Source organism: Oncorhynchus mykiss, chromosome 18 (genome assembly GCF_013265735.2).
Source record: "Oncorhynchus mykiss isolate Arlee chromosome 18, USDA_OmykA_1.1, whole genome shotgun sequence".
Classification (NCBI taxonomy): Eukaryota; Metazoa; Chordata; class Actinopteri; order Salmoniformes; family Salmonidae; genus Oncorhynchus; species Oncorhynchus mykiss.
Genome location: NC_048582.1, coordinates 24606483 through 24629562, shown reverse-complemented (window position 1 = coordinate 24629562; position 23080 = coordinate 24606483). Strand labels below are relative to the sequence as shown.

At 42.4% G+C, this 23080-nt stretch overlaps 1 protein-coding gene and 1 pseudogene across 2 annotated transcripts; one reads left to right on the top strand and one right to left on the bottom strand.

Annotated features, from left to right (window-relative positions):
* Positions 1-250: 250 nt before the first annotated feature.
* Positions 251-8886, top strand: LOC110495891 (patatin-like phospholipase domain containing 4). 2 transcript variants are annotated; one of them, XM_021571403.2, is made up of 8 exons: positions 251-479; positions 826-1013; positions 1141-1235; positions 1959-2094; positions 2355-2420; positions 2544-2696; positions 2887-3030; positions 8408-8886. In XM_021571403.2, exons 2-7 carry the CDS (start codon positions 828-830, stop codon positions 3016-3018), a joined length of 768 nt encoding a protein of 255 aa, XP_021427078.2. In that variant the 5' UTR covers positions 251-479; positions 826-827; the 3' UTR covers positions 3019-3030; positions 8408-8886. The 2 variants fall into 2 exon arrangements, with proteins under 2 accessions (XP_021427078.2, XP_036808297.1); XM_036952402.1 differs by lacking the exon at positions 8408-8886 and having other exon boundaries at positions 254-479; positions 2887-3150.
* Positions 3196-15320, bottom strand: LOC110495892 (annotated as a pseudogene).
* Positions 15321-23080: the final 7760 nt, after the last annotated feature.

Genomic DNA, 23080 nt, shown 5'->3' with positions numbered 1-23080 from the left:
GTTTTTGCTGGGTTTTATGGGTATTATGACTTGTCCACTGTGGGGCTCGAGTTTTAAGAGTGTTTAACTTTTTAAAGTCATAAAGTGTAAATGCGTGGCTCGCAACGGGCCCAAGACCGCAGCGTGTTTGCCTGAAGCCGGAACACATGCGCTGGAAGATACCGGGACAAATATGCATTATTGTAGCTCAGCTGCTTCTATAGATGTCAAAGTATAATTTGTTCAGTAGACATTTCACTTTTTATTGCACAAACACAAACCAGACCATGTATCCCAATGTTTTCTTACAGGTTTAGTCAATTTCAACGGATAGTTTTGTAAATCGTTGTAGGCTTTTATTTTGAAACAGCGCGGAAAACCCGGAAGTAAAGCACGGATCTAGCACTCCTTTACATTGTTATCGTATTTGCAAAGCGGTGCAGAATAAGCAGTTTTAGTTTACTGCAATTGTTTCTAAAACCGTAATCCCACCATAAACGGTAAGGAAGCTTTTTTTTTAATGTGTGTGTAGATAAACCTTGAATGCTACACTTGTTATTAACGTGCAGGGGGACTTGTAGTTTACAGTATTAGTTCGACTGCCTCTGTAATGAGTGACTAAGCCTACTACGTATGTTGTTCAGCCTAGCCTACTACAGTTTCCCACATCAGATTTACTAGTGCTGCCTGCCCCATGCAGTTATCTAGCTACAAAATTCCACTGTGCTAATATGGATTTGATCAGGCGATTACACGATATTTCACTGGTGAAGTTACAGTCGCTATGTTTGTCAATCAACCTCATAGTTTATTCAATGAATAATGCTATCTATGTTCTCTTTATAGAGATGACAGTGCCAGTGGTGAACCTTTCTTTTGCTGCGTGTGGATTCCTGGGTATCTACCAACTGGGCGCATGTGGAGCCATCCTGAGACATGGAGACAAGCTGGTGAGCTCTCTCAGGGCATGTGCCGGGGCATCTGCTGGAGCTCTGGTGGCTGCAGTGATGGTCACTGCTCCAGACAAACTACAGGTAAGATAGTAAGGTCTTCATCATCATCATCATCATCATCAGCCTATTCTTCTTTCTTCTATTCCTTGTACATTTTTGTTGTGTTTAGGCCTACTGCTGGTTGATGCATTTGGTCTTTTTCCAATAGAGTGTCAAAGAATTTACCTTCAGATTTGCAAAAGATGTCAGAAGCCAGAGGTTTGGAGCTGTGACACCTGGATATAACTTCATGCTTACACTCAGGTAGTCACTAACTCTGAGAGAGCTATACACTGAATATACCAAGATTAGGAACACCATAGTATTGGGCTGCACCCCCCCCTCTACAATTTGTCGAAAGCATAACCCATCTTGACTACAGTGCTTCTCACAGTTGTGTCAAGTTGGCTTCATGTCCTTTAGGTGGCAAAAAAAATCCATCTTTAACCGGTCTCCTCCCCTTCATCTACACTGATTGACGTGGATTTAATAAGTGACATAAATAAGGGATCATAGCTTTCACCCGGATTCACCTGGTCAGTCTTATGTCATGGAAAGAGCAGGTGTTCTTAATGTGTTTTATACTCAGTGTATAGAACAGTCATATTCAGATGCATATGCACACATAGTTAGACAGGCGGAAACACAGAGAGCCAGTTGGTTGGGTTGAATGGGAATAAGTGTTCATAATGCTTTGTACACTGTGTATTTCTTTGCGTTAAAGCCACGTTTAGATAACTGGGTGTGTCAATCATTTTTTCATTTGTAACACCTTTATAATAAATGGAGCTATTCATTTGTGGGAGTAAATTAAACCTAAGGCTATAGAACTGAACAATGGTTGCGTTTGTATCTTCATTAAGTGCACGCATTACACAGCCAACAGATCGTGTAATAAGTGCATGTTTTATTATAGAGCCGTACAGTGTTGTTAAATTAATTATAAAAAACATGACAAAAAAGCATCTGTCCCTTTGTTCTCCCCAGGGAGGGAATCGAGGAGTTTCTGCCTGGCGATGCCCACATTAAAGCAGGCAATCACCTTCACATCTCTATAACACATTCAAAAAGTGGCAAGAACACCGTCGTGTCCAGCTTTGCCTCCAGGGAGGACCTCATAAAGGTAGCCGGCCACAAGCCTGAGCAGATTATATTACTGTACCTTGGCTTTAACACAAAATGTTGTCGCAAATGTTTGAGGAGCATGGCCATTGTTTTCCCCCTGATACACTGCATTGTTGGGTCAGTTCTGTGTTTTAGCCAGTCAAGTGACAGAGCAATGCATATCTAACAATATGTGTGGGTCGAGGAACCTTTACAAATCTCTTTCGCTACATATTTTAGGATTAGGTCTGACCTAGCTTTTGCTTCTTTTAATTTAAGGCACTCTTGGCCAGTAGTTTTGTGCCCGTCTATGCTGGAATCAAACCGGTGGAATGGCAAGGACAGGTAATAACTTGAACTGCATCTCAAACTCAACCCATGGATGTTATCCATTACGAGCTTACTGTTACTTTTTTGTTTGTTTATAACTGAAAATATATCAACTTAACTGTAACACACATCCTTCAGAAATGGATTGACGGGGGATTCACGGATAGTCTCCCCATCCTGCCAGAGGGACGTACCATCACAGTCTCCCCCTTCGCAGGTCCCCAAGACATCTGCCCAAAACACAGAGGGCTCATGAACCTCCACCTCAAACTGGCCAACATGGACGTAATGGTGAGTGTGATCACCGTTTGATTACATGTTCACAGGGATACAGACAGTACACATCTTCAACAAGTGTGTATTGCATTCATTGTATGGTTTTGCACATCATTTTGCCTGGACAGTTCTTTTGCAGTATTTAAAATTGCTTTTGATTTTGTTGGTGTTTTTGTTGATGTTTTGTGTTGTTTTAATCTCTCAGTTTTCCAAGGAGAACATCATCAGGTTAAACCAGTCCTTATTCCCTCCGTTAGAGGAAAGGATGAACCAGTATTGTAAAGAGGGTCATGACGATGCAGTGAGGTTTCTGAAGAACGAAAACTGGATCCAGTAGTGTTGTATTTCAGTTGAGTATTCTTTTTATACTCAACTGAAATAAACTGGTTTTTTCTTGTAAATATGGTGTAATCACATTATTTATTTTAGATTTTAAAGTGTGTAAAATAAAGAAAATACAATAATTCAAGTAAAATGTATAATTTTCTCTTTGCAAATCCACTGTAGCCCATGAAATCAACAGTAATAGCTACTCTATAATCCGAGGAGACGTTGGAATATCAGCCAACTGCATGTAACTATATATCTCATGTGAGGTAACTAGGTGAAAATCAGTCTTTGAACACGCCTCACCATCAATTTCCAGCAGCGATCCATTACCCCTGAGCCAGTAGTGGCAGGCGGTGGGGAAATCAGTAGGGCACTTCACGGAAGTACATAATATAACGGGCAGTGGCGTCACGCTAACCTAGCGGAGGTCCTTCATCTCCTCCAGGACAAGAATGGAGTACCCCTTTGATGTTACCATAGAAATGGTTGTTTGAACTCTGCACGTTCTTCTCTCCACCTGAGGAACCATTTAACTCCGGTCCTCGGGTATCGGCGTGCACTGTGTTCAAGAGATCTTCTTCCCCCCCCCCCCGGTGGTTGAACTCACACACACTCACTACACACACCTCCCTCCGGATCTGAGGATACTTCTTCTTCATGCCTGGATAGAAACCAAGGCCAAATGTGCTCTGTTTAAATGACTCGCGGTCTTGAAATCCAGTAGCAATTGCTGAAATAGTCTAACCCCAAAACATTGAAGAACCATATCTGCATCTATTAACATGACAAGGCTGAATTATCATAAATACTTACCAAATGTGACTGATAAAAGCATAATTGTCCAAAAAGACTTGGATGAGTTGAGATAAATAACGTTTAGCACTGTACACTCGTCAGCATGAGGGCAAAGAGCTGATCTGTACACTAAAGCTGAGATTTAGCTTGATCAGAAACCACATAATGACTATGTAAACATTTTTGTCCAATCATAAAAATATCTGTTATGTCACAATCAGTGTTTCAATGAATTGTACATCAGTTGTACATCACAAACTAGGCCATACAGTCCTGTAAGTAAACAGGATTTACCATCCACACACTAAAGTAAAGTAACCATGGTGTTTTCCTACCGCTATCCAGCCTCCCTGCTGTTGTTAATAATTAGCCCAATTTTTTGTCCACAGTTGTAATTAACACCTGGGGACATAGATTCCCTGGCGTATGGTTTAATATTGTTTAGGTTTTCTCCTCTGAGGAAAACTCTGCTGCGCTCCACTTCTCTGGCGTCCGGGAGCATAGAGGCTGGGCTGGATGTGACGGACCAGTGGCCAAGCCGACACACGGGAGCTACGTCCCAAATGGCACTCTAAATAGTGCACCACTTTTGACCAGAGCCCTGGCCACTGGTCAAAAGTGGTGCACAATGTAGGGAATAGGGTGCCATTTGGGACGCAAGCCCGAGTCAAAGACAAGATAAAGAGCTGGCTTCTATCACTGCCAAACTCTCTCTGTTGTGGATGGATCCAATAATGATCAGCCACCGTGATTACAAGGCCATGGATGGAGGAAAATAATTAGATTTATACACAATGTCAGAATATCAGTCAAGTAGAATATCAGTCAAGTAGAATATCAATCCCAGTTCTAGTGATAGTGGCTGTCGTTCTGTAGTTGGTGCTGGTAGTTATTAGTAGCAACAGTAGCGCTGTTGTAGCTGGTACCCCACCTAAATCAGACCATTAATCATTTACACCAGAAAAATGTGTTGAAACAAATGAACACATGGTAATAAAATGCAACGGGTGTGTGGGAATGCGCACAAAAAAAAATCAGAATTCAGCATCACTCATATAAATGACTAAACAGGGGAGAGATTATTCAGAGATTTGCTAATGGCAGTTGGTGACAAATAGACTGCTGGATATAGAGTTAACGGGAGACTAAGATACATATTAACTAAACGTCACTGAAATCTGAGATCAAATGAAGAGCTAAGCTTAAAGCTAGTCTGGGTGATGAAGATTTACGGCTGGCTGTGGCCACAGGGGGATGAGCCATGTGTGGCTCAGGGACTCTGGCTGACTCTGTACTGACTGTTGGCATTAGACACGGCAGCTCTACTGAACATCTTAATACAGCTCTATTCGTTAATACAGCCATGTCTTTTCATGTCGGTTGCCCACTCAGTTCCATTGCTTCTTGGAAGTGCAGATGCCTTTTACAGAGGCCCTGTAGTGTCTAAATGATGAACAGTGATTAAATGATTATCGGTAACCTACAAGGGTAACACAGGGTTATTGTAGCACCCCGGAGAATAAAACTAGAAATTCAACTTGAGTTGGACCTTGTGCTAATCAGTGCACTGAGGTGCTGGCCTCAACAATCACATTTGATTCATATTGCTCCTATTTTTTTTATATATTTTTTTACAAATACATTTGTCACAAAGTGCTTTAAAATGACATTGTAGTTCAAATAGCAGCATCTGCATAAACCCCTCAGGGAGCAAGCATAGGTGACACAATTTACTGTATGTTTTAATATTATTATTATTACAAGCATAGGTGACACAATTTACTGTATGTTTTACTGGTGTTCCTGAGAGGACAAATCCTAAAAAGTCTGTTATTACGGATCACCCAGTGAGGTCACACACACACACGTAAAGTAGATCCAGGTTACTTCTACCAACAAGTCCAGTTAAAATGGGACTTTTCCCTGCCGTTTGTCTCACTCCGATTTTGTTTACATACATTCTAAAAGATTGGTTCTGGGTTCCTACGTTACCCTCCCCGCAGTGTTAAGCAATGATGAGCTGGTCCTGTGGAGAGTCTGCTGCTGCAGTGCTCCGGTGGCCGTCTCTCCCACCATCTCTCTCACACCTGCAGAGCTGGGAAAGGGAGGAGCAGCAGGGCTGCAGGCAAGGCTTCCATAGGAGGTGTCCCGGGGCGAGCTGGTCCTGAACGGGGGTGATGGACTCCTTATGGACGGCCACTGCAACCCGGATCTCCTCCACGACCGAGTGGAAGGCGGGTTCCGTGTCTGGGGTCAGGGGCGTGGTCTCCGAGGGGGGTCGCAGGAGAGGTCAAAGAGCAAAGGGGGGTCATGGTAGGTCACGTAGGATGCGGTGCAGAAACAGGCATGGGTATGCATGCAGGCTGTCCCGTTCTCGGGGTAGAAGTCCGGAGTGAAAAAGAACACCTTCCATTTTGAATAACCTTAAAAATGTACAATGAATTACAACCACCATAGTAGTTTACTTTTCAAGTTAACTTCTTTGGGGTAGGGGGCAGTATTGAGTAGCTTGGATATAATCAGCTTGGATATAATTAGTAAATTTGGATAGAAAACACCCTGAAGTTTCTAAAACTGTTGATGTCTGTGAGTGCAACATAACTCATTTGGCAGGCAAAAACCTGAGAAAAAAATCCAACCAGGAAGTGGGAAATCTGAGGTTTGAAGTTTTTCAACTCAGCCCCCATTGAAGATACAGTGGGATATTAGTTATGTTTCACTTCCCAATGCTTCCACTAGATGTCAATAGTATTTAGAACCTGTTTTGAGGATTCTACTCTAAAGGAGGGGCTCATAAGAGCTCTTTGAGTGTGTGGTCCGGCAGAGTGCCACAGCCTCGGTCTGGCGCGCTCACGTGAAAGGTAGCTACGTTCCACTTCATTTGTACAGACAAAGGAATTGTCCGGTTGAAACATTAATGAAGTTGTATGTTAAAAACATCCTAAAGATTGATTCCATACTTAGTTTGGCATGTTTTTACGGGCTGTAACGGAACTTTTTTGTTCGGCGCGACCTGAACGCGCTTTTGGATTTGTTTACCAAACACCCTAACAAAAGAAGATAGTTGGACATAACTGATGGACATTATCGAACAAATCAAACATTTATGGTGGAACTGGGATTCCTGGGAGTGCATTCTGATGAAGATCATCAAAGGGAAGTGAATATTTAAAATGCTATTTCTGAGTAATGTTGACTACCCAATATGGCGGGTATCTTTTTGGCTAAATTGTTGTCTAAAGGCTGTACTCAGATTATTGCATGGTTTGCTTTCTCCGTAAAGTTTTTTTAAAATCTGACACAGCGGTTGCATTAAGGAGAAGTTTATCTAAAGTTCCATGTATAATAATCGTATCTTTATCAATGTTTATTATGAGTATTTCTGTCATTTGATGTGGCTCTCTGCACAATCACTGCATGTTTTAGAACTACTGAACGTAACGCGCCAATGTAAACTCAGATTTTTTTATATAAATATGAACTTTATCAAACAAAACATACATGTATTGTGTAACATGAAGTCCTATGAGTGTCATCTGACGGAGATCATCAAAGGTTAGTGATTCATTTTATCTCCATTTCTGCTTTTTGTGACTCCTCTCTTTGGCTGGAAAAATGGCTGTGTTTTTCTGTGGCTTGGTGGTGACCGAACATAATCGTTTGTGGTGCTTTCGCTGTAAATCCCTTTTGAAATCAGACACTGTGGCTGGATTAACGAGAATTTTATCTTTAAAATGGTGTAAAATACTTGTATGCTTGAGGAATTTTAATTAGGAGATTTTTGTTGTTTTGAATTTGGCGCCCTGCACTTTCACTGGCTGTTGCGGGGGGGTTCCGCTAACCCTAACCCCAGTCCTAGACAGGTTAACTTGCTTACAAAAAAACCTTGGAATTCTTAATCATAATTAGCAACACTGTTACAGTAATTAAATTGCATTCTTAAAACTATTACATTGGAAATGTGGACTTACTGTTGGGAGGCTGCCACCTGACAACGTTGAGGTAGGCGTTACAGTAATGGAAGAGAAACTCGTGCTTTGATCTCTCAACTTTCCCCTGCAGCAGGGGTATGAGGTCATGACCGTCTATCACTCTAGGAAGAGAAGACACACACAAACACACACACACGCACAATAAATTATCTCTGAGACACAGAAATGGAGCGTGCTGTAGGAATGATCCTTTGCGTAGGCAGAGACCTCAAAGGCCCTTGAAAACCTTTGATCAAAGGTTTAGATCAGCCTGATCCGTTTTTTCATTAGCTGAGATTTTTTCTAGCAGGTCCCTTTTGACACCTATTGTGAATATAATGTCTCTAGTTAGGGGGTGATTCAGAGCACTGAGAGTGCATATAATTTCTATGGTGACCTAGATTCCAAACGCTGTAGTTTTGACTGACAGACGGGGCTGCTAGAAAACCCTTCTAGTGCTTTGGACTTAACCATAGGAATAGATAGAAGTACTTGAACAAACAATGCCCCTCAGACCTCAGCAATTTCACAGCACTCACCTGTCCCCCAGTGCCGTCCCTCCGACTAGCTTCACCACAGTAGGGAAGATGTCCATGTTGCTGGTGGGTTCATCAATGTCTTTCCCTGCAGGTAACATCCCAGTCCAATGGAGCAGTCCTGGAACTTGGATCCTTCCCCTCCCAGTTGGTGGATTTCCCTACTGCTCAGAGACAGATCGAAGCACTTTCTGAGGACTGAGAATATGGGAAGTCCTTTATCACTCGACTGAAATATAAGGCTTACCAGAACCTTTCATGGAAACGCCTCGTCTCTTATGCATGAGGACATTTAGATAATCTGAGCAATTTATCTAGTAATCTACTATTCTATTCGATACGTTGACTGGTTCTGACTTCCCATTTGCATTCCTATAAATATACCCTACTAAACCACCGCAGATGCAAACTAAAGCCTCTCTGCACCTGCACTTTTTAGGTTGAGTATTTTTACTCCTATAAAAAAAAAGTAACCTATTAACAAAAAATATTGTTTTAACCGAAAATGTGACATCTGGCTGTTCGGCCTCTGTTGACCTGTTCTTCTGAAGCTGTATCAGACCGTACCTTTCTATATGCCATTCCAGCCTCTGTGCACCTCCCCCCGGACTGTGATCTCCTCAAGGTGCGCCAACTGGTCTGAGGTCAGGTAAACCAGTGTGTTCTCCCTCAGGTTCAACCGGTCCAGAGTCTGCATGAGCTGACCTACGAACAGATGTTATGAAACAGGACATAATAGGTCAAATCCAATCAAATCGTCCAACTTTTAAATATAATTAGTGTGGACATTTCAAATCTTGCAACCTTATAACTTATTGGACATAAAAAAAGAAAGCCATACAGCAATATAGAGTAAATATCAAGTCTTACCTACACTCCAGTCTACTTCCTGGATTGCGTTTCCATAGATACCATGCTGACTGGTCCCCTGAAAGGCTGGCGATGCAAACATGTCCGTGTGCACTTGGATGAAGGAGAAGAACAACAGGAAGGGTAGTGCAGAGTTCCTGTCAAAATAGTAAACACACACGGTGTAAATGGAAGAAAATAATTGTATGACAACAATGGAAACTCCCGTGTACAGTATGCTTTCATTTTACAGACAGTCACCTAGGTCACCAACCCTTTACACACACTTTCCTTACATGCCCTTTAGAGTTTCTTCCCACACACAAGACATAAATAAACAATAATCAAACACACTCACGAACACACAAACACTTGATTTGGCTTCTATTCTGTCTCAATCTATCATGTAGTAGGGGAAATATACATTTAAACACCTTTCTCAAAAGTTCTGTGCTTCATCTGTCATTCTCTGGGTCAGGTTCTCTGAGACATACGGCTGCTTGTCCACCTCCCGGTTCCTCATCACAAAAGCAGCTGAAGTCGGGGAAGTTGGCAACGAACGTACCATAGATGGCCGCCACGGCGCCCACCAACGCCACCACCCTCAGCACCAGCTTCCTCCACACGGTGACCACGCCCCGCGCATGCAGGAAGGTCACGGTAGCCACACCCACTCCCAGGGTCTTGTAGAGTTGAGAATATGTGCTATCCTATATCCCTGAGGGACAACTTTCTTTGTTAGCTAAAAGGTCAAACAAACTACATACAACAAACGACATTAAAACTAGTCTGGCTACCAGTCTGTTTATGCCATCATGCCAACTCCTTATCACTTTGTTTGGCTTGACAATGACAGCAATGGAGTTGGCAAGAGCAGAAACAGATCCGTGAACGCATGCTACACCAGGATACATAAATACAAGTTCAAATACTCAACGCAACACTGTAGTAAAAAGCATGAGCTGAAGCACACCCCAAAACGGCCGTAGAGGTGCTGACTAATGGAGAGTAAACTGCAGACAAATCTAATGTATTTAGAAAGCCCTTTTTATATCAGCAGATGTCACAAAGTGCTATTACAGAAACCCAGCCTGTAACCCCAAACAGCAAGCAATGCAGATGGAGAAGACACTCTACACACGCTCCCAACCATTTTAAAAGGTTCAACCAAAACAGTGTACCTCCTCGACATGTATTGTACACTGCACATCACCTTGAAGGGTGTGTGTGCTTGGACATTGGTAAAGATGGAGCCGCGGCCGGGCTGACAGTCACGCAGGTTGGTCAGGGTTATACCGTAGAAGTGGTCGAAGCCGTGAGCACCGGGGTGGTGACAGTAGTCGTCGTTCCTCTCACAGTTAAGACCACGGTGCCATTTTCCTACAGTGGAGAGAAGGGGCAGGTGATGGACCATATGAACTGGCAACTTTTAAGGCATCTTCAAAGAACAACGACCTTGAAAGACAACACATAACGTGTTTTCAGTTGTGGAGGAAAAAGGCTGATGATGAAAAGGATTACATTTAATAATATGTCAACACGGGTTACTGAAAAGCCTGTGAGGCATGTTGCACATCAAAGACGTTGAATGTCAACTCACATGTAAATGTACTTTGTCTGTACAACCATTGAGAAGCCAATAACGAGTACGAAAGCTATTATACAGTTCAAATCAATCATGTAGCTGATACAGTCAGAATTGAAAAAAAAACCTTCAAACCTACAAAACAGACACATCGCTGCAACCAATCAAATTAACTGCCACTGCTTCTGCGTGTTCCCTATTCCCAAAGTGTATTGATACATACTCATGACGATAATAAATGGGTTATATGTAGAGTTTTTCATGGACCTAAAGACGCTTGAATAGTAACAATGGAGAGAACTTTGGCTCACCTATGAGAGCAGTCTCGTAGCCCTGCCGTTTGGCGACCTTGGCAAAGGTGACTTCTTCTTTGGGAAGACTGCCAGATGCAGCAGAGATGATATACACCCCCTAACTGTCCAAGACAAAAATAGGATCAAAAACTGATGTGAAATCACAAAGTGGGGAGAGTAACAAAGTATAAAATTATACAGTGGAATGATGATGTACTTTTCATCCTGCTGCATTGTGGTCAACATGCTAGTTATCCTGTTCTATGAACTGTTCTCTCCACATAGCCTAACTAATGCATCCCTAACAACACATAATCCTAGTTAGGCCTATCAATACTAGCTAGTGATCTGTTAAGTGATCAAATTATAGTACTAGGCAAAGCTTTGTGTCAAACCCCAGGAGGATAGGCTACACATTGAGCTCTTGTTGTTGTTGTTGTGTATATTGTATTGCTATTGTGTTACTATTTTACAGTAAAGTCTACGCCCGTTCGGCGCATGTGACTTATAACATTTGATTTGTTGTTTATGACTCGCCTCACCGGATCGTATCGGGTATCGGCCCGTCAGGAAGGCTGCCCTGCTGGGCGTACAGAGGGGGGGCTGCAGCGATGTGCTGGGTCAGCCTCACCCCCTCCTGAGCCAGCATGTCGATGTTGGGGGTCCTGCAGACACAACAACACAACACATTACCACCCAGCTGGGCTCATCATCTGGAAAGATACGTTTTAGTCGTGTTTTAAAAAGGTGAGCACAGAGCACAGCAAGAATTAGAAGTCAGAATAAAAAAAGAATAGAATCGAATGTTGTCTTCCGAGAATGTACATTTTTGTTTGGAATCACAACTACAAATGAGAAGTATATATGTAATGCAGGAAAGCCATGCTTAGAAACATGGGAAAGAACATAAAAAAGCCTGTTGCAGTTTATATCACTGTAACTTACCGCAAGGTTGTGTTCCCACTGTCTACAATCGCCAAGTCATCGACCATAATCAGGACAAAATGCGGCCTTTTGTCATCATTCAAGGCATAGCACACGTCAAACAACAACAGTAGATCTAGACAGCATGGGATCCATGGGGACCTCATTTTTCAAGGTAACACTGGAGAAGCAAAGACAGAGGCAACACGAGAAGATTGGATAGGGTCAAGCGCTTCAAGTTCCTTGGCATGTACATCACTGAGGACCTGAAATGGTCTCGGCACACCGACATCGTGGTGGCTGAAGAAATTCTGCAGGGCCCCTAAGACCCTCACAAACTTCTACAGATGCACCATTGTGAGCATTCTGTTGGTCTGCATCACCACCTGGTAGGGTAACTGCTCTGCCCTCAACTGCATTATGGCTCTCCAGAAGGTAGTGCGGGCAGTCCAACGCATTACCAGGGGCACGCTGCTTGCCCTCCAGGACATCTAAGGCACCCGGTGTCAAAGTAAAGGCCAATAAGATCATTAAGGACCTTAGCCATCCGAGCCACGAACTGTTCTGTCGGCTCCCGTCCGACAGACAGACAGTACAGGGGCATCAAAGCTAAGACAGAGACTCTAAAAAACTGCTTCTATTACTAGGCTGTTACTAGACTGTTGAACAGCCATCACTAGCCGTCTACCAGGTGATGCACACACACACACACACACACAGAACCACTGGTCACTTCCCATTTCACACTGTCTATTTAAATACTTTATCACCGACGTAGCACATCATAATATTACATTTCTCCTACTATCCAGACCCCTTATTCTAAAATTGTTTAAATATATTTTATTTCTGATCAATCTGCACACAATAATGCACATAGGTTTTTTTTTTAATATTTTTTTTACAAATGTATAAAAAATAAAATACAAAAATATCACATAAGTATTCAGACCCTTTACTTAGTACTTTGTTGAAGCACCTTTGTCAGCGATTACAGCCTCGAGACTTCTTGGGTATGACGCTACAAGCTTGGGACACCTGTATTTAGTGAGTTTCTCCCATTCTTCTCGGCAGATCCTCTCAACCTCTGTCAAGTTGGACGGGGAGCGTCACTGCTCAGCTATTTTCAGGTCTCTCCAGAGATGTTTGAACAGGTTCAAGTCCGGGCTCTGGCTGGGCCACTCAAGGACATTCAAGACTTGTCCCGAAGCCACTCCTGCATTGTCTTGGCTATGTGCTTAGGATTGCTGTCCTGTTGGAAGGTGAGGTCCTGAGAGCAGGTTTTCATCAAGGATCTCTCTGTACTTTGCTCCATAATCTTTCCCTCAATCCTAACTAAACTCTCAGTCCCTGCTGCTGAAAAACATCCCCACAGCATGATGCTGTCACCACCATGCTTCACCGTAGGGATGGTGCCAGGTTTCCTTGTTTCTCATGGTCTGATAGTCTTTAGGTGCCTTTTGGCAAACTCCAAGCTGGCTGTCATGTGCCTTTTACTGGGGAGTGGCTTCCATCTGGCCACTCTACCATAAAGACCTGATTGGTGGAGTGCTGCAGAAATGGTTGTCCCTCTGGAAGATTCTCCCATCTCCACAGAGGAACTCCGGAGCTCTGTTAGAGTGACCATCGGGTTCTTGGTCACCTCCTTGACCAAGGCCCTTCTACCCCGATTGCTCAGTTTGGTCGGCGGCCAGCTTTAGGAAGAGTCTTGGTGGTTCCAAACTTCTTCCATTTAAGAATGATGGAGGCCACTGTGTTCTTGGGGACCTTCAATGCTGCAGAAATGTTTTGGTACCTTTCCCCAGAATTGTGCCTCGACACAATCCTGTCTTGGAGCTCTACGGACAATTACTTTGCCCTCATGGCTTGTTTTTTTCTCTGACATGCACTGTCAACTGTGGGACCTTACAGGTGTGTACTTTTCCAAATCATGTCCAATCAATTGAATTTTCCAAAGGTGGATTCAAATCAAGTTGTAGAAACATCTCAAGGAAGATCAATGAAAACAGGATGCACCTGAGCTACATTTCGAGTCTCATAGCAAAGGGTTGACCTGTAAATCAGGTGTACATATGTATAGATTTCACGTGTTTGCTGCTACAGGACTATTTGGCTTGCTAATCAGATTTGCCTTGTCTTTTTTTGTCTCCTTACATTTTAATTGTTTGAAATTTTACTGCATTTTTAAGAGCTAGTACCATAAGCATTTCGCTGCACCCGCTAATCTGTGTACGCGACCAATAAACTTTGCTTTGAAGAGAGCTAGAGTAAACGTTACTAAGGTTTGAGACCCAAATGGCACCCTATACCCTATATAGTGTACTACTTTTGAACCGGGCAAATAGCCATTTTAGAGTCCTACTGGAGTGTCTCTAGAGCGCCTGCGAAATAATAGACCGCTAACGTTACAGTTTAGGCCAGGGTTCTCCAAATAGCGGAACGCGGGTGATTTTATTTGGAAATAAAATACTTAATAAAAAAACGTTTCAATTTTGGAAATCTGCTCCGAAGTACAGTATTCCCACCCATAAGAGATATGCATGTGATTGTATACAATTGTAAGCAAGGTTTGAAAGTATTGTGTTTTAGACAAATGTTATATCTGTTTGGGCTTCTTGTTATCAATCTACAGTATACAAATTATCTAGCAAGCAAGTCGCAGCAATGAAGAACGCGAATGGGGAGGGAATTCTGACCGGGGGGAGATTTTCGACACAACACCGGCAACCTGACCATCCACTCAAGAAAAAAAAATCGTCTGAATCTAGTTGATGATCCCTGGTGTAAACTATATTGTTGCCAAGTCGTTCAAATCCTACCTTTGTGGATATGCATGACTCGAAATGTTTTCGCTAGAAACAAGAAGTACGTTTTTTTTGTCAACTGTCATGTGACTAAGAATGAAGCAGTCTCATTGGATTATGGTTTATCCAAATATTTTAGGTGACCTGTTTGCTGCCTAAATGTAGTGCAATCAAGACTAAAATTATGTAGATTTCAACCCTCTATAGTGCAATCCTACAAACCAATGTGCAGCCTTAATCCCTGCCAATCTTTATTTAACATGTTTAGATACCCCTTGTGTCAGGAACATAAGGAAGACCACACTAGTGGATCATATTAATAAGGTAAGACAATATTCTTCAAAAAATCTATAATTCTATTTCACTAGTTAAAATGACAAATTCACAGGCTGGTATATTACAGATTGCACCTTTACAAATGTTTTGTGTGTAAATGTACTCTGGCATAGGCCTACAGTAGAACACTGCAAAAAAAGAGGTTCCATCATAGCTCTATTAGTGGGCCTACAATTTGTCTATTTAACTAGGCAAGTCAGTTAAGAACAAATTCTTATTTACAATGACATCCTACCTCAGCTGACGCTGGGCCAATTGTGCACCACCCGATGGGACTCAATCCCAGCCAGATGTGATACAGCCTGGATTTGATCCAGGGATTGTAGTGATGGCACTTGCACAGAGGAGCAGTGCCTTAGACCACTGTCCCTGCCTTGAATGCAAAGTTCCCGGTCATATGTTCTTGATGCTCTTGACTTGACCCTCTCTACCCCTCTAGCAGAATAGGACATAACTGTTTCATACATCAATAGGAATGCCCTAGATATGCTGTAGAACCAGATGATGTTATCATCATTGTCTGTGGTTGGATGAACTGAACTGGATACTGTCGAAAAAGGAAACTGTGATGGTACAGTCGGTCAAGTCTGGTTCACACACTGGTCAGAGGATTGACCATAGAATTAGAATGACTTCTAAATTCTATTACTTCTAGAATGACTTCCCATTCTAATTATATGTGGTTGACTCTCAGAACAGACTCTTTGATCACACTGTGATATGAGTAATGATGAATATTCACACTTGTGCTGTTTTTGTCTGTCAAATATAAATTTTTCACACTGTAAATCCCTCAGCAAAGTGGTTAACTAGTATGCATGGTTGCAGATGAGTGTCCCTGAAGTCTAAATACTCATGACAAAATGTAGCGCTTTCGGGTGAGATTTTTGTATTGATGCTGGCAAGCTGATTAGTCTTTTGATGTTGAGCTGCATTTCCACAGGAGAAGCACATGACTGACTGAAAAGAAGAGAGAGGTGAAATCCTACAAACACATCAATTGCTTTTCATGGAAATATTCCAACCATGTGAAATAGGCAATTGAGGAAATGGTAATACAATATTTCCATTGGAATATATACCCTTATGAAAAGCTAGCTGAGATTCAGATGATGGGGATGGTGGGGGGTGTTTGTTTGTTACACGGCTTTTCATTTCTTACAGACGTTTGTAATACAAATCTGTTAAAGGGATTTTCCATTTATCCCTTAATTTTCTCTGTATTTCTGCAACCTATTCCTAGGAGAGAACCGTCTCGGTTTCGCCTCTCTCCCAGGTCTGGTCTCCTATGGATGAATACTGTCATCTGTTGTCTAAGCCATATATTGCAGAACAGGGGGCCCAGAGTCGGGCTCTATATGCGTGATAGGCATGTTTACACTAGATGAAGTTAGAATCTATTAACTGATCATTCAATAGGCCTGTCCTACCCACTACTCAGTAAAACCCTACAGTGTTGTGTCTCTTCTGAATGTGTGTCCATTGTATGTTGTTCACAGAATGTGCATCCCATAGAGATGAAACCAGTTCTATCTATGGTGTATCCATTGTACTATAATTCACAGAATCGCAGGCCTGATGGTGACAAGACAGCACCACGGGGAATCGAGTTCCAGCTCAGAAAAAGTGTCTGTAATTAGGCTGATTATACACCAGCTGTCTGACAACACAGTAAATCAGGAGAGTGATGAACCTGAACAGTCATTCCACATTCAGTACAAAATCACTTTGATGCTGTGCTAATTAGTGATTGGAGCATTTGTATTGGTTCTTATTGAGTTTGTGTGAACAACAGTAGTATCGATGATATTAATATTTATTTTTTAATTGGTGGTTATTAAAAAATGCACATTGTGCGCTAGTCTTTTATTTTGATATTCAACGTGGTATGGATATGTCTCCAGCAGGGAGCAGCATTGCACAGCGGATCTTCCAGTTCAAGACATCTTACAATGAGAGCAGCGTAAAAACAACTTCACCACAGTATGCAGTGATTTATTTAGTGTTTGCCATTGAGTCAGCTTATGTCTTCTAATGGAGCTCTGTCGGCTTCACCAGCCTCTTTCAAAGACAAACTCTCCTCGACGTGCTTCTACATCTGCATTGCTTGCTGTTTGGGGTTTTAGGCTGGGTTTCTGTATAGCACTTTGTGACATCTGCGGGAAAAGGGCTTTATAAATAAATGTGATTGATTGATACTCAAAGACAAACTCTTCATAATGTGGCTTGTAGACATTCCCCTCCCCCCAATATCCTCCCAATATGCAGCTCAATTTCTTTGGGTCTGGGACACATTCACTCATCACCCTGTGAGGTCCAGGGCTTCCCCCAGGCCTCCCCTATCAGCCTGGGCCAGATTTCGTTTGATCTGTGATATGTGAATGGTTCATGACTGGTTCTCAGTGACAACAGATGACCTGTAAGAGTGTCCATATCCCCTGAGGGCCCCTCCTCCTGGCTCTGGGGTCCTTCCTGCCCACCCAGAGGGATAACAGACCAAGGGTATGGTTAGGGTCGTGCATCTCTCGCGTGTTCTCTTTCTCTCTCTCTCTCTCTCTCTCTCTCTCTCTCTCTCCCTCTCTCTCCCTCTCTCTCTCTACCCCCATCGAGATCTTATCATACTGGTCATTGACAGCACACCTGGATAGGGACAGCTCAGGAATCCCTCACTCATGGTGGTGACAGAGGTAGAGGTGAGGTGAGGTAGAGTGTTTGTGGTCATCTCATACAGTACACCTCTATGACTAAGAAACATTTGCAGGAATCCTCATTGTTGGCATCCTCACATGTTGCCATATTGAAAACATACAATATTTTCATGCATGCTCTTTCTTTGATCACAAATAGAGAAAGCAGAAGCAATATGCAAGGATCTCTTTCAAATTGTCCCTCGTGTCAGGAGAGGGAAAAATAACTAATAGGGTGGAGTAATTTCTAAAAACTAAATTCAATGATTTATATCTGATTATATTTCTATAATGACCCTTCATTTATGTTGCCTGCAATTCCACTGACTATACTGTTCCACTGACAGTCATTTCCATACTTCTGTGGCATACTGGGGCATTCATACTGGAGCTATCAAAATAAATTGGGTATCCGATGCTCTTAAGTTTCTCTGCCTTTGGTTGACCCTGAAGCAATAACAAGACTATAATGTTTTTGAGGGTTTATCATACATTTTCCAAAGTGGATTGCAACTGAAAACAATTGTCTTTCTGTTTACATGTACATAACTAAAAGAATAAAAGTCAGGGACAAACTGTTCAAGTGGTTTCACAGCGCAGTCAAAAGGGTCTGTTTCACTTGATGTTCAAGCCAGCGAAAAGCTTTTGACTTGATGCCTTCATTTGTCTGCAGCCCTCCGGTCATGCCGCAACCACAACAGATGGTTAGAGTGTTTGATTTAGTTCACAGTTATGCCGTATTTGAACTGGAATCAGACAGCCTCTATAAAAATCTAATTGGAATTATGAGTACTTACATCCCTATAAAGAACAAAAGCATTTTAAAAAATGTAAACGCATGATTGGGTGCGAGCAGATACAAAATGTAAAAGCATGATTGGGTGCGAGCAGATACAAAATGTAAAAGCATGATTGGGTACGAGCAGATACAAAATGCAAGATATGTGGACAGCAAACAACTATCGATGTGCCATTTGAAGTCATTTGCTGTGCTGTCAAGTCAAATATCTGAGAGTGTTTTGTGGTTTTCCCAGTGGGGTGGCTAAACCTCATCGCTCACAAGCAGGGTTTATGCCGAAGCCGGGAAAGAAACACAAGGCCTTAAGCTGTTTGTCAGAGCTGTGTGTGTGTGTGTGATAGACTGTCAACAAAATTAGCACTGAAGCACAGACCAGGCTTGTGCATGAGGATCACAGCAGTACTACATACAATCACACACACACACGCAATGCATGCACAACTGTTAAATATTGAACATTGTAACAGTTTGGTGGTTTAACATTAAGTACCTCAACAACAAAGTCAACAAAATACCCCCTCGATTGGCAGCAGTTAGAACGTTGGACCAGTAAACAAAAGGTTTTGATTTTGAATCTCTGAAATGACAAGTTGTAAAAAAAAAAAAAATTGGTCGATCTATCCTTAAGCAAGGCACTTAGCCCGAGGGTTGCAGTCAATAATGGCTGATCCCTGGCAATGACCCCACTCTCCGAGGGTGTCTCAGGGGAAGTTGGGTTATGCAAAAATACACATTTCCATTTCACACCTCACACTCGTACAGGTTACCCACTTGCACATGCAGTGAAGCAGAACAAATATAAGCACACCCTATTTGACCTTTGGCACACAGAGCCTTAACTAACCACTGAACGCGAGGACTGATTTCACAGTCTTATTTCCATTTGAAAACAAGTAGTTTGATTTCCATCTCCAATACCTCAACAGCCTGCACACTGTAAAAAATATTTTTTAAATCCCACAAATCTACAGTGCCTTGCGAAAGTATTCGGCCCCCTTGAACTTTGCGACCTTTTGCCACATTTCAGGCTTCAAACATAAAGATATAAAACTGTATTTTTTTGTGAAGAATCAACAACAAGTGGGACACAATCATGAAGTGGAACGACATTTATTGGATATTTCACCTATTTCACCTTTTCAACTTTTTTAACAAATCAAAAACTGAAAAATTGGGCGTGCAAAATTATTCAGCCCCTTTACTTTCAGTGCAGCAAACTCTCTCCAGAAGTTCAGTGAGGATCTCTGAATGATCCAATGTTGACCTAAATGACTAATGATGATAAATACAATCCACCTGTGTGTAATCAAGTCTCCGTATAAATGCACCTGCACTGTGATAGTCTCAGAGGTCCGTTAAAAGCGCAGAGAGCATCATAAAGAACAAGGAACACAACAGGCAGGTCCGAGATACTGTTGTGAAGAAGTTTAAAGCCGGATTTGGATACAAAAAGATTTCCCAAGCTTTAAACATCCCAAGGAGCACTGTGCAAGCGATAATATTGAAATGGAGGGAGTATCAGACCACTGCAAATCTACCAAGACCTGGCCGTCCCTCTAAACTTTCAGCTCATACAAGGAGAAGACTGATCAGAGATGCAGCCAAGAGGCCCATGATCACTCTGGATGAACTGCAGAGATCTACAGCTGAGGTGGGAGACTCTGTCCATAGGACAACAATCAGTCGTATATTGCACAAATCTGGCCTTTATGGAAGAGTGGCAAGAAGAAAGCCATTTCTTAAAGATATCCATAAAAAGTGTTGTTTAAAGTTTGCCACAAGCCACCTGGGAGACACACCAAACATGTCGAAGAAGGTGCTCTGGTCAGATGAAACCAAAATTGAACTTTTTGGCAACAATGCAAAACGTAATGTTTGGCGTAAAAGCAACAGAGCTCATCACCCTGAACACACCATCCCCACTGTCAAACATGGTGTTGGCAGCATCATGGTTTGGGCCTGCTTTTCTTCAGCAGGGACAGGGAAGATGGTTAAAATTGATGGGAAGATGGATGGAGCCAAATACAGGACCATTCTGGAAGAAAACCTGATGGAGTCTGCAAAAGACCTGAGACTGGGACGGAGATTTGTCTTCCAACAAGACAATGATCCAAAACATAAAGCAAAATCTACAATGGAATGGTTCAAAAATAAACATATCCAGGTGTTAGAATGGCCAAGTCAAAGTCCAGACCTGAATCCAATCGAGAATCTGTGGAAAGAACTGAAAACTGCTGTTCACAAATGCTCTCCATCCAACCTCACTGAGCTCGAGCTGTTTTGCAAGGAGGAATGGGAAAAAATTTCGGTCTCTCGATGTGCAAAACTGATAGAGACATACCCCAAGCAACTTACAGCTGTAATCGCAGCAAAAGGTGGCGCTACAAAGTATTAACTTAAGGGGGCTGAATCATTTTGCACGCCCAATTATTCCGTTTTTTATTTGTTAAAAAAGTTTGAAATATCCAATAAATGTCGTTCCACTTCATGATTGTGTCCCACGTGTTGTTGATTCTTCACAAAAAAATACAGTTTTATATATTTATGTTTGAAGCCTGAAATGTGGCAAAAGGTTGCAAAGTTCAATGGGGCCGAATACTTTCGCAAGGCACTGTAATAGTTTCAACTAAGTATTATTAAGTAAATGGTTCCACAGCCTTTTTTTGGTTACCTGAAGAAAAACAAAGGTCGGCCCAAACTTATAGTGCCTTCAGAAAGTATTCAAATCCCTTTTTCCACATTTTGTTGTGCTACAGAGTGGGATTAAAATGGATTTAATTGTCATTTTTTTTGGTCAACGATCTACATAAAACACTCTGTAATGTCAAAGTGGAAGAAAAAATATAATGTCTGTTGGAAAGCAGTTTGAACCAGGTTTTCCTCTAGGACATTGCCTGTTTTTTAGCTCTATTTCATGTATTTTTATCCTAAAAAAACTCCCTAGTTCTTTCCGATGACAAGCATACCCATAACATGATGCAGCCGCCACCATGCTTGAAAATATGAAGAGTGGTACTCAGTGATGGATTTTCTCCAAACATAATGCTTTGTATTGAGGATTTCTTTGCCAAATGCTTTGCAGTTTTACTTTAGTGCCTTGTTGCAATCAGGATGCATGTTTTGGAGTATTTTTGTTGTTTTGTACAGGTTTCCTACTTGTAATTTAGGTTAGTATTGTGAAGTAACTACAATGTTGTTGATCCATCCTCAGTGTTCTCCTATCACAGCCATTTAACTCTGTAACTGGTTTAAAATCACCAATGGCCTCATGCTGAAATCCCTGAGCGGTTTCCTTCCTCTCTGTCTACTGAGTTAGGAAGGACGCCTGTATCTTTGTAGTGACTGGGTGTATACCCCATCCAAAGTGTAATTAATTAGTAACTTCACCATGCTCTAAGGGATATTCAATGTATGCTTTAAAAATGTTTTAACCATCTACCAATAGGTGCCCTTATTTGCGAGGCGTTGGAAAACTTCCCTGTTCGTTGTTGTTGAATCTATACTTGAAATTCACTGCTTGACTGAGGAACCTGACAGATAATTGTATGTGTGGTGTATAGAGATGGGGTAGTCGTTTAAAAATCATGTTAAACACCATTATTGCACACAGTGTCATGTATTGTCATGTTGTGTCTTTCTGTCCTTTCCTTTCACCCTGTCTCCCTCTGCTGGTCGTACTAGGTTACCGTTTCTGTCCCTCTTTCCCCCAGCTGTTCCTTGTCTTCTCTGACTACCTCATTCACCCCTTTTCCCACCTGTTCCCTTTTTCCCTCTGATTAGGTCCCTATATCTCTCTCTGTTTCTGCTCCTGTCTTTGTCGGATTCTTGTTTGTGTTGTTCATGCCTGAACCAGACTATCGTCATGTTTGCTGCAACCTTGTCCTGTCCTGTCGGAACCTGCCGGTCCATCTGAGCCTACGTTTTGTTTTGTTATTAAAGAAGCTCTGTTTACGTTAATTCGCTTTTGGGTCCTCATTCACGCACCTGACAGAAGAATCCGACCAAGAATGGACCCAGCGACTTCGGATCCTCTCCACTCAGCCGTCGAGATCCAGGGAGCGATGCTAGGCAGACACGAGCAGGAATTGTCTGCTGCTCGACATGCCGTTGAGACCCTGGCCACCCAAGTCTCCAACCTCACAGAACAGGTTCACCATCTCCGCCTCGATCCACCGGCCACTTCCAGGGCTTTCGAATCTCCGGAGCCCAGAATCAATAACCCGCCGTGTTACTCTGGGGAGCCCACTGAATGCCGCTCGTTCCTCACCCAGTGTGATATTGTGTTTTCTCTCCAGCCCAACACTTACTCCAGGAGCACTGCTCGTATCGCCTACGTCATATCTCTCCTTACTGGACGGGCTCGTGAGTGGGGCACGGCAATCTGGGAGGCAAGGGCTGAGTGTACTAACCAGTATCAGGACTTTAAGGAGGAGATGATACGGGTTTTTGATCGATCTGTTTTTGGGGAGGAGGCTTCCAGGGCCCTGTCT

Coding starts and splice junctions, on each gene's coding strand:
- LOC110495891 (XM_021571403.2), top strand. CDS start 828: ATGACAGTGCCAGTGGTGAACCTTTCTTTTGCTGCGTGTGGATTCCTG. Junction 1,236..1,958: donor AACTTCATGCTTACACTCAG/GTAGTCACTAAC, acceptor TGTTCTCCCCAG/GGAGGGAATCGAGGAGTTTC. Junction 2,095..2,354: donor CCAGGGAGGACCTCATAAAG/GTAGCCGGCCAC, acceptor TTTTAATTTAAG/GCACTCTTGGCCAGTAGTTT.